At 37.1% G+C, this 12,589-nt stretch overlaps 1 protein-coding gene across 2 annotated transcripts in view; it reads right to left on the reverse strand.

Annotated features, from left to right (window-relative positions):
- Window positions 1–128: 128 nt before the first annotated feature.
- Window positions 129–12,589, reverse strand: part of Slc9a2 (solute carrier family 9 member A2) — a 92,085-nt gene continuing 79,624 nt past the window's right edge. The window contains exons 9-13 of one of the 2 annotated variants that reach the window (XM_048810471.1): window positions 7,551–7,647; window positions 5,625–5,756; window positions 3,989–4,079; window positions 3,412–3,453; window positions 129–2,690 (exon numbers count right to left, since the gene is read on the reverse strand). In XM_048810471.1, coding sequence (XP_048666428.1) covers window positions 2,320–2,690; window positions 3,412–3,453; window positions 3,989–4,079; window positions 5,625–5,756; window positions 7,551–7,647 — 733 coding nt within the window. In that variant the 3' untranslated portion in view covers window positions 129–2,319. The remainder of the gene's footprint in view (window positions 2,691–3,411; window positions 3,454–3,988; window positions 4,080–5,624; window positions 5,757–7,550; window positions 7,648–12,589) is intronic. The other variant, XM_015505013.2, reaches the window with a different exon arrangement.

A 12,589-nucleotide genomic window follows, 5' to 3' on the forward strand; every position in this document is an offset into this window, starting at 1 on the left:
TGGGGCTCTTTCTACACTCTAGAGGTTAAGTGGTGTGGTATTTACAAGGGCTCATGTCCATACTGTCTCCTTTCAGAGGTTAAAATTCAAAAACTACCCTCCCCAAAATAAAAAGTTAGAGAAAAAGCTGAAGTCAAATTTATTTTTATTACCTTTGCCATTCAATGAATAAAAATAATTAAACAGATAATAATTAAGATAAAATGACTCCAGTACTCTTTTCCAGAAATCTATACAATATCATTCAAACTCTTTATTTGACTTTTACTTTTTTTTTTTTTTCATGTTTTCTCCTTCATTCCAGAAAATTAAACTCAAGTATAATGTTCATGAACACAGAAACCAGGACATTTATTTTTAAAGGTCATTTTCAATTTCTACCTTCTTTTGCAGATTTCAAAAATTAAGTATTATGAAAAATTCACCCTTGGCATTCTCAAAAACACACATCACATCTCTCGATGAATTACATTTCTATAATAAAATTCTGCATCCTTTTACATTTCTTTTCAGTAGAAGGAATGTATATTTTGATATTAATATTTTCATTTAAAATTCAGATTTTTGGCACAGAGTCCTAGGCTTGTGGCTTTCAGATTGCCTTCTCCATTGCTTTCCACTGACCAGCCTAGGTTTGCTGGGAAAGACTTGTGCTCTTACAAACCTGACTCTTCTGTACCCTCCTCCCTGTCTCATGTAAGCCACCTGCAGTATTCCCAGATTTTAGAACATAAGAAACAAGGAAAGACGTTTTCTCCATGTTGATGGGGGTGGAGGAGGGGCTGCAGAAGGGCTGCTGAGGACTGTCTCTTTCTGTTTAATTTATTCATGTTCCTCCCCCTGTCATACTTTGGCCACTTGTACCCTTTGCTGGGTGTGGAAAGTTTCTAATATGAAACCAAGAAAGTATATGAATGGCTTCATTTAATATCTAAGCCCAGAAATGTAGAGTCTTGTCGCAGGTAAATTTTAATGAGGGATTATTCGGGGGGAAAAAAAAGTGACAATTCAATAAAATCTGCAGTTTAAGAGACAGAGATTTAAATATTCCTTAATGATTACATTCCACTTCCTTCTGCCCTACTTCTAAAAAGTACTCCAATGAGTAGAATCCAATTGTATATGAAGAATTTGAGTCATTGCATTACTGAAAGTAAAGAGGTAAATTATAGATTAGTGCAAAAAAGGAAAAAAAATAGGATTCCCACATTCTCCAAAGTGCTTCCTGAACAAAAGTCAAAGCCTGGAATCTTACCAATCTATTAAACATTAGAATACTGTTTTTAAAAACATTCATCTTTGTCTGCTTGACCTGGGCTCCAAATTCTAGAATGTTCTACAGAAAAATTCTATTAAAGCAGGTGGCCATAGATGGGTGTGAAAGGAATCATCTGCATCCTCCTCCCAGTATTGCACAATGTAAAACCCACCACCTAATGATAAGCAGGTGCTACCCTATCTCCTTACCATTGGCCACAGGAGCGCTTCCAGGGTGGGGCTTCTAAACAGCTGCCACCAAATCCATCAAATACAATAGGCTGATTTTTGTCCCTGGAAGAATTTCTCTTTGCACCATCAAAAATATCAAAAAAGAAGGGGAGATGGAACTTATATGTCACCCCCAAACACATGATTCACAGATGAACAATTAAGAACAGTAACTCTGATTGTTTCACAAGAGTGTGGGGTGTCTAGACCACACGCTGGGAGCCAGGTCACTCCCACCTGATTGTGTTCCCAATTCATTAGTCATGAGAAGCCTCAGTTTGGGGCTTTGCTCCTCCTTTACCAACAGGTCCAACAGCTTCGCTCTCAGCACAGGGAGAGGCCTCTACCTGAGCTTAGGATTCACCCTTTAGAAACTGACCACTGACCCTCAGAAAGATGCTCTAGGAACTTTTAGTGCCATTCACTTAAAAACTGACCCACTATGGACATATATATATTTTTTTTCATAAATAAAATTTGAGGCATACATGTAATATATTAAAATTTCCACCAACAAGGGTGTGTTAAAATTTTCAAGTTCTGTTGTTCAAGTTCGATTTTTAAAGGCACGCTTTTTTTTTCCTTCAGTCTTGCATTGAGTACAATTTGCAAGCCACAAGTCACAGAAGAGATTTTTGTGGGACTAAACTTTCTTTGATTTCCCCCTTCTTGGGATAAACATTCTTCCCATCAATCACTATTGACTCTACCATCCAAAGACAGCATTCAGATAGGGGATTTTAAAGGGATTCCGCCGTTGCTTCAGGTATGGGAGAGAGAAACCACAGCTTTGCTGGGTCAGTCGCCCCTGATCTCCCTTGGCCATTTCCATTAGGGCTTTTCACTCCCAAATCGGTCTTTCTGGTTTCCGGGTTCGGATGCCCTGCGGACCAGCCTCGGAGGAGGCCGGGGTGGCACGTCTTCAGTCAAACTGTCTTCCCTGCCACGGCCAAAGCCGTCCTTGGAGAGAAGGGGCTGGCGCAGTACGCCTGGCGTCTGGGTGCCCCCCTCTTTGCTGCGGGGTGCTGGGGACGGGCTGGGCTGCCCTCGGCCAGAATCTCCATCTACCTCGTTCTTCCATTCCATCTTATAGGACTGGGAGGCTTTCTTGGAGAACTGTTCTGGCAAGAAGCGCCTGGATCGGGGTTGCAAATTAAGCGCGGTGGTCCCGGTGTCTACGTCTGAGTCGCTGCTATTGCCATCTATCACAGAGCAAAAGGATAGCGTGAGCAAGCATTTCGGGGGGGAGAGGGGGTGTCACAAGTGACCTCAGTACCTCAGTGGGTCTGGCAACTAATGCTCCCTGGGGCCCTGGGGAGAAGGGGGGAGTCAGAAAGCTCGCTTTGACTTAAGCTTAGGTCCTATCTGTCACCTGAGAGCATTCCTGTCCACTAGGCTAATTTTGCCAGGCATGGGATCATAAGCACTTTAATATGCACCACTCTTTTAATCCTCATGCTCACCCAGTTTACAAATGGAGTAACTGGGTTAACAGAAAGCACTGGAGCTGGAATTCCAACTAAGGTCCTCTGGCCAGTGGTGATTATGTGCTCCCAGGCACCATAGGAATGGCCCCTCTGGGCTCAATTCCCCCTGGCAGTTAGCAGTCTGATCACCATCTGCTGGTATGAAGATCTTTCCCTCGTTCTAGGATCTCAGGCACAGTTTTGCTGGTTTCCTTTACATTTCCATGAAGGACCCAATCATTGATATGCACTTTCTAAACTAACTGAGGAGGCAGGATTAGGAGGAGATTCCTGGGCTAGAGTTTGGTGGGTAGGATTGTTGAGAGGATGGGCTGCTGGCTCTGAGCTGATTCTTAGGATTCTAGAACATCTTTGCAGGACACAGCGGTACCATAGCCCATGGACACACACAGTCCTGTGGCCTTGTCTTCCCCTACCCTCCCTTCTCATTTCTCACCTCGCCCTCCATTATCACCAGCAATCCTTAGACTTTCCTCTTCTTGGTTAATTAAACAAACAAGCAGGGAAAAAAAAAAAAGCAAAGGGTTTTTAATTATTGTTACATCCCACACTTGAATAACACGGAATCCTAATATACTTTTGGGATTCAAAGAAAATAGCTTGGGGGTCTACATAAAGATTACCATCAAATAAAGAGATATCAGACCTTGTGAGAAAGCTTTAACAACTGCAGTCAGAAGTAAAATATGCGGTTGCCTCTATGAAAATATATTAGAATTATTGTAAAACTAAACACACATTTTCAGACCTGCAGCTTTCTATTGACCTGCTCAATAACTCCATAGTGACAATATTTGATTTTACTATATCAAAGAATCATTATGGAAGATAAGTAATTGAAATATTTATAACTGATACAAATCAAAAAGGCTAATAAAAGGTCACTGTTATTATTTTATACTTTAAAATGATGGAACTCATCTTTAACGAAGAAAAACAGCAGGAAAATTTCTCTATTTTATAAGCATTAGTAAATGAATCTAAAGTATTTCTGCTCTGGTTATATTCATTACCTGCATTAGAAATATTCTTTTTCTTTTGTAGCTTTTCTGGAAGCTTTGTATTTTTGGGTAAGGATAAATATCTGGATGTTGAAGTGGAAGCCTATAAGAAAAATAGAAAACCTTGTTTAGATTACATACATAGTATTTATTGTAATACTAGAAGTCAAAACTTTTATAGCAAAACTTGGTTTTAAAATAAAATCTTAATTCTTCATTCCAAAATTACTTTTGAGGAATATTGTACTTTTAAGTAACCAGATTCCTTCCCAAACCATGCTAATAAAAATAGAACTAATGGGACCATTTGAAACAAGATGAGAAAACCACTTATTCTTCTTAAAAGAAAATCTACAGGAACACTTATTTATGAGGTATTACCAGAAAGACTTAAAACCTATCTGTATGGGGAAGAAGGTATATAAAATGTGTGGTATTATTTAAGTTTTATTTACTTTAACAAATCTTGAAAATGATAGAACAAAAAATGTTCCAAAATCTCATTTACTGAACTTCTGAATGCTACAGTCTTCAGATTTGCTACAGGTTCTGTAATTAACCTTTAATTGACATTAGATTTTATGTGGAAAAAAAGATAAATCTCCTTATTCACACATAATCATTTTAATCTCTGGTGACCCAATATTGAATATTTATTATTAAAAATAAGACATAATGCCTGTCATGTTAATAAATTATCAGAACATTTTAAAATGGCTTTCATATCTATTGGCAATGACCCGAACCAACTGGACTGCTGCAAATTGCACTGTGACCGCTCATGTCCCCAGCCACTCCAGGCTTCCTGAAGTTCCCCAGTGAACACATGGGCTTGCCCAGCTTCTGCCCTTTGCATCTAGGCCACCTCCCTCCAGAAAGTCAAATACAGTCATGTTCCACATAATAACATTTTGGTCAAATGTCAATCCCATCTGTGACACTGATCCTTAAGATTATATTGCCTGGTGACATTTTAGCCACCTTAGTTTGTGTAAGTACACTCTATGATGTTCTTGTACCAAAACTGCCTAACTACCAATGTCTCAGAAAAAATGCCCTTTGTTATATGGCTTCAAATCATACCGTTTTCCAGTCACAGAAGCCTGGCTTAGCCATTCTGATTAAAATTGAAAACTGTCTAATCCCTGTATTACCTTATCTCCATGTATCTATCTATCACCTTTGAGCATAACAAATAATCTACTTTGATTCTATTCTCCTCTAGGATACTAGAAATCTTACAAGAATAAGAGTCTTTGTAAATTTTGTTCACTAATATATTCCCTGTGCCTATGCCTATGACAGTGTCTTCATGTAATAGGTGTTCAAGAAACATTTGAAGAGACTTTATTTTGTCATTCTCTCTCTCTCTCTCTCTCTCTCTCTCTCTCTCTCTCTCTCTCTCAAGGTCTCAATATGTTGCTCAGACTGGCCTTGAATCCCTGTGGATTCAAGCCATCCTTCTGAGTAGCTGGGACCACAGGTGCATGCCACTGTACATGGAGAAATATTTTTATCATTAATTTTGCCCCTGAATTCCTGGGAGTCAATCCTCAGCAGTCATCCAATCAAAAGAGTCAATGACTCTATGGGCTGATTGGCTCCACCCATGGAAGCCTTCTGCACACAGAGACACCATATCAATTACCCTGCGCTCTCGATTCAAGCTGTTGTCTTTCCTGATGCTTTCACGCAAACTGTGCCTGCGGCGGATCAGAATCTCTTTGGCTTGTCTCTCGCTGGTGTCTGCTGTCAAATTGTGTCTGTTGTACGACAAAGTCTGAAATGAAAACACACAAGTGACACTTTACCAAAAGATGGATGATTTCCCTCAGAAATTTCAAAACTTTACCACACTGGTGGGGATTTACACCTCAGTAACAACTTCCATGCAGACTGAACAAAACAAAATTAAAGTCCTGGAAGAATTCAGTCTTTCATAAAAGTCAGTGAAGAAAGTTTTTCATTGAAAAGTGTGATCTTTCAAAATTAGAAAAATGACTGAATTTGCCAAGAGCCCCTGTCTATCTTCAATTGCCTTGCATTAGCTCAGCCATCACCAAAGCTAGGGGGGAAAAAGATCATTTTCACACATTCTCTATTGGACAGGAATTACTGATATAAAAACAAACTACTTTGAGCCACTTGGTGGTGCCATGTCCTTTTGATTAACTTCACAACTGATCCTTTATTCAACTAGGTTGTCACATTGAGAAGTTGTTAACACCACCAGGAATTGTCATGTTCCAGTTTGTGGAAGAGTGAAATTTCTAAACTAGGGATGTCCAAGTCATCTGTTTTTAGTTTCATAGGCTACACAGAAATATGTTTCCTGAAATAAATCATAATTATTAAGGAAGTTCATTTTCTGGTAGAATTGACATGTACTTTATGAGAATATCCCTGTGTCCACACAATGTCAGGCCCTGTGGAGACATGCAAAGGTGACATGGAGTAAGACTTATCTTGTCTGCTGCCTTGAGGTGCTTATAAACTAGTTGGGCATCTAAGTGTAGCAAAAAAAAAAAAAAAGAAAGAAAGAAAAAAATATATAAAATTAAGTGCCAAAATCACTGACACCTAGTTCTATCTCATTGAAGGGCAGGACTAGAAATAATATGGTGATTTTTCGGGGGAAAGAAACTTAATTTGATTCGAGGCTATGAATCAGCTGACAGGAAACAGGACATGTCCATGCAGGAAGATCAAGAGTGGGCACCACACAGGCCAAGAGGAGGTCTGAACCTGTCACTCCACACCCTCTGGTGTGCCTGGTAGAGCTTAAAAATAGAGACCCTAAGTTTTGAAAAAATATTGTACCCAAGAAGCCACGGCTACTGTTTTGCTTCACTTTCAATAGGATAATGCTGCCACAAAAGATGGTTTCAAGGATGCACCTAGAATGAAGGCAGTCTTCAAGGAGGCCATGCCTAAGAAGCTGCAGGCATGGTCCCCAGAGGAATGAGGAAGACCCCTGGCAAGCCTGTGTGGCCCAGGTTCAACTCCCTGTGCCTCGGTTTACTTTTTCATTTGTGAAGTAGAGATGTTAGCAACACCTATCGCTTGTCATGGGAATAAAGGGATTGACAAAAGCAAGTCGCTGAAGTGGGACTTGGCAAATCGTACCCCCCTCTCTAAACATCACCAATATCATCAGCCCTCGAGTGGAACTGGGTGTCAGCAATGGAAACTCAGTGAGAGAAGTAACTTGAAAGATACAACAAAGGACGGAAACAAGAGCACTTCATGGGTAACAAGTAGGATCCAAAACATTTAGAAATCCAAGGTATAACGCTGTTTCCTTAAAAAAATCTATCAACTCATTTCTTCACAACTGTTCAGTGTGTATTTCTTATCTCCAAGACCCCAGTAGCAGAAGGCTTGAAAGCTTTAGCTACGTGTCCAAGAGGATGGTGGGACCTGGACCAGATGGGGGTGCGGTGAATGGGGGATCTGAGAAAAGAGGAGATGCCCATCGTGGGATCCACCGAGGCAGACGTAAGAAATTACATCACAAAGTCACAAGGGACATTTTTAGCCAAAGACAAGTAAGTAAATAAATAAATGATCTCACTCTCTGACGGATTTGATACAGATTCCTGGATAATATGTCTCGAATTTCATCCATTTCACCAGGCGTGAGCTTCCTTATTTTTTCTTCACGGAAATCACTGTGAACATTTGGAAAAAAGAATATTTCATCTTTCAACAGATATCAGCATCACCCATTTTCTTCCTTAGAGATATAACACCATGCTTCAAAAGAAGAATCTTAAAGAATAACACTTGGGAATATTCAACTTTGAAAATAACCTGAAATTCTAAAAGTTTTTAGTGCCCAAAACATTCACGACAAGTTCAAATGTGTGCAAGTTTTCAGTCTATTCATGCAATTATATTTTAAGAAAGAAAATCTATAATGGTTTGTAATGCTGTCATTTTATGATTTCTAACACTCTATAAAGTCATATAGAATTGGTTTTTCTAACAGAAATCTAATAAACTATTTTTCTAAGGCTTCATATTTTAAATAGCTCACTATAAATATTTGTGAACATGCTATTTATAGTATGTATGTAAATACAATAAATTCTCATTATTTGAGGATTCCATATTTGTGATTTCTCCTAACTCACTGAAGTTTACCTGTAAACTTAATACCAATATTTGTAGAGTGGCAGAATTTGAGACCCTCCACACATTTTCAGATGATGTTGAACAAGGTAACATTCTGCTTCTTTACTTCTTCTTGTATTGTAAATAATGCTCTCATTACAGTCTGTTTGGCTACGTTTTGCCACTAAATAACACTTGTATGCTGCTTAATGGTGATTTCACTAATTAAACTTCCCCCCAGTGTCGTATGAAGTGCTACCTAGTGTTCCTAAATACGAAAAGGCAGTGATTACCTTTGGAAAAAATCTTCAAATGAGATTTATTTACACCTGAGTTATACTGCGGTTTCCATGAGTTAAGTATTAATGAATTAACAATAGATATTAAACAAGGTATCTCTATACGTAAAGGCACACAAAACAAAGTTTTGTATTGATTTTCTGATAACAGTTGTGACCAGACGCTTGTAGGAACCTGACCTCATATGTCTCCTAGGAACAATGTATCAGTATTTGCAAATAAATAACTATATTAAATATTGAGTATTGATCTATTTATAAATTTTACTGTGATTCCTTCTGAAAAGGCATTGAAAAAGCCTACAAAAGTACAACAAAATAAATAGATAAAATAAAATTAAGAATATAAATTAAGACTGAAAAGCGTAATAATATACATCATGTATGTCTTACAGAAAATGTTCTTATATATTTTGAAATGGACATTTGCCATTACTGTAAACCAAGCAATAATAGGAATCACTGGGGCTCAATATCCTAGTGTATAATAGGGAATGAGATGAGTAAATAAGCTGCAGAAGACAGACTTCTGTAGATTTAGGTAGTTATTTTTCCCTCAACCTCAATAGCTCATCTTCTTAGGTTTTCTTGATTGGCAGTCAATTCACAGAATTTTAGAGAAAGAAGGAACATGAAAGATCATTAACAATCTTTTTGTGTCTGATGTTTTTGTACAAGGTCCCCAGCAAGTTCTTGCCAACATATGTTGGCATGTGGCCAGCGCATGGCTGCCCCCAGGTTTATGCTTACATCGTGTCCTTATGAAAAAGAACATTAATGCACAAAACTTCACGTAAGCTCAATGGATTGTCAAAAAGTGAACACACATCCCACTACTACTCAAGTCAAGGAATGGAGCATACTTAGAAGCACAGAAACCACTTGAGGCCACCCCCTAAGCCAGTCAATAGGTCTCTCTCTCCTTCTTTGCCCAAATCATGACTATACTGACTTCTTTTTTTTAATAAATATTTTTAGTTGTAGTTGGACACAATATCTTTATTTTATTTTTATGTGGTGCTAAGGGTTGAACCCAGGGCCTTGCACATGCTAGGCGAGCACTCTACTGATGAGCCACAACCTCAGCCCCTATACTGACTTCTAATGTCCTAGAATAGCTGTGCCTGAATGTGACTTTCTTGAAAGGCAATGCTGCATCATGTTGTCTTACACATCTAGCTTCTTTTGCTTAGCACTTTTTTTTTTTTTTTGGTCAGCAAAACAATGGAAAGTTTATTTGTTCATCCCAGCCAAATGTCCCTCCAACCCCAGGGCTTTTCAAAGCATATTCTCCTGAGACTTTGTTAAAGTGCACATTTAGATCTACTAGGTCTGGGGTGTAGCCTGAGAGTGCCTTTCTAACAAGATCCTTTAGTTAGGTCAGGCCTTGATACTTAAGGTGTCATCCATGGACCAGCAGATTTAGCATCACCTGGGAGCTTGTTAGAAATTCGGACTTTCAGCGGCCACCCAGACCAACTGAATCAGAACCTTCATTTCAACAGGAGTCCCACATAACATGGGACAAACATTGTTCTAATGCTTAGCATTTTGTTGGACAGCCATCTGTGTTCCTAGATGCTCATTCATTTTCTCTCTGTATGATGATAGCACAATTTATCGATTTTACTAGTAATAGATATTTTGTGTACTTTTAACTTTGGATATGATAACTAATGCTTCCTTGAATAATTTTATATATATGTATATCCATACATATATACATATATAGATGTGTATATATATATATATATGTACATACACACATATACATATCTAGGCATATATATAAACACACATTTAATTATGGGATGTTTGGATATCCTATTTTATAAAATGCCTGGAACCTTCTGTCCACTTTTTGGATTGTAGATTGCTTTTTTGACAGTTCTATGTGAAGCAAATATCTTCCCCCAATCTGTGGTTTATCTCCTCACTCCCTTTATGATATATTGGAATAAACAAAACCTCACAATTTAATACAATGTCATTCTTTATCTTTTTGGTTAGTGTTTTTTGGGATTAAGAACTATTTCCCTAACAACAACATATAGGAGACATTCTCCTGCAAAATCTCCATAAGCTTCACTGTTTTACCTCTTACATTCAGACCTATTCCTTGACTTGCTGTATGGTGAGGTAGGTCAATTTCACTTCTCTCTACATGGACATCTAATTGACCCACGACCACTTTACTTCAAAGGCTACTTTTCTCCACTGCTTGTACTCTGAACTTTGTCATTTAATCAAGTATCCACACACCACTAGAACTCTGAATGGCATTTTTGAAATAGTAGACAAACTTGAGGAAAACTGAAATTTTTATAATATTAAGTATCTATCCCCTTCTATTAACATTGCCTATCTTTCTGTACTCTGTATACAGCTTTCTGTGCATAAGTTTCACGTATTCTCTCTAAATCAGATGTTGATGTTTCAGAATGCTATTTTAAATGAAGAATGTATAAAAATGTCTTGTTTTTTGTCATCTGTACAAATACCAATGGATTTTTAAAACCGTGTTCCAGACATTCAGATAAATTTTCTCATTTTATTTATCTGTAGGTCACAATCAGGCTGTTTGTGAAAAGTGACATCTTTTACTCTTCCTTTGTCATCTTTAATTTTTTCTCCTTTACCTGCCTCATACTGTCAAAATATTAAATAGAAATGATGATAACAGGTGTCCCTTTTATTGTTTCAGACCTCAGGATAAATATTCAGCATTTCAATACATAAAATATTTGCCACAGGATTTTTTTTGGTAAATAATCTTTATCAGCTTAGAGAAGGGGCTCTCTCTATTCTTAATTTGTTCAGATTTTTTTTAAAAAGAATAAAGAATAAAAATTAAATTTCATCTAATAATTTTTCTATTTCTTTTGTAGATAGATGACAATCTATGGTTTATTTTCTCCTTTGTTCTGTTAAAGTGGTGAATACCTTTGATTATTTTTTAACAGTTCAGAAAGCCTTCTGTTCCTGGAATAAACCTAAAATTATTGCGATGTACATCCTTTTTATATATTTCTGGTTTTGGTTGGCTAATAAGTGATTTAAAATTTTTACAGAACTATTATGAGTGAGGTTGGTCTGTAAATTTTCTTTCTTGCTAGTCTGCAAGGTTCCTTTCCAGTAAATAACTTTGTTAGGTATAGAATCAAATTATGCTGGTCTCCTAAGGTGATTCAGGATGTTTTCCTTCATAACATCTAAAAAAATGCATAAAATTAGCATTATTTCTTAAATATTTATTCTGATTTACAAATGAAGCCATGAAGTCTTGAGGTTTTCTTTGTTGAAGGTTTTTAATTACAGATATACGGACCTGATGCTTAGAGGATTACTTAAATTTTTTATTCTTTTGTGAGCTTAATTTGGTGTTTTTTTTTAAATTTTATAGCATTGGTGCTTAAATTATTGATATTCAGTCTGACTTCATTTCTAACATTTTCATGTAAGGCTTAAAAACTTCCTTTTAAATATGTCTTTATACAAGATTTGATGTGTCACATTTTCACCATATTCTATTTCAAAATATTTTCTGATTTTCATCATAATTTATTTGGTCCAATTTTTATTTAACTTCTAAAATAAAAGGGTATTCTGGGCTTTATTTGGTTTTGATTTCCCTCTTGTATGAGAACAACCTTTATATGAAGCTTTTTTAAATTTTATATTTTTTTTAGTTGTAGATGGACATAATGTCTTTATTTTGTTCATTTTTATGTGGTGCCAGGATCGAACCCAGTGCCTCACACATGCTCAGCAAGTGCTCTGCCACTGAGCCACAACCCCAGCCTTATATGAAGCTTTTAAAGACTATTTGTCTATTTATTGTGATGCTACTGCTTATTGTATCAGTCACTGTGAGAACAGTATTATTATTTTCCACTATAATTCAGACTTTGTGTGTGCCTATTTGGGATTCTCTCTCGTTTGACTTTGTATATATTGAAGCTAGTTTGTTTTTTGCATACTCATTTAGAATGATCATACCTTTTTCCAGAATGGAACCTTACTTATCATTGTAAAGTTATCTCTTTATCGCTAGCACTGCCTTTTTCCTTAATGGACAGATTTTCTGATAATAACACTACCACACAGACCTTCCTTAGTGTTTTCATGGTATATCTTTTTTCATTTTTTGGTAACCTTTCTATAATCTTTCATATAAAGTGTGTTTCCTATGAGTACA

The sequence above is a fragment of the Marmota marmota genome, unplaced genomic scaffold (assembly GCF_001458135.2).
Source record: "Marmota marmota marmota unplaced genomic scaffold, marMar, whole genome shotgun sequence".
In the NCBI taxonomy this organism is placed as follows: domain Eukaryota; kingdom Metazoa; phylum Chordata; class Mammalia; order Rodentia; family Sciuridae; genus Marmota; species Marmota marmota.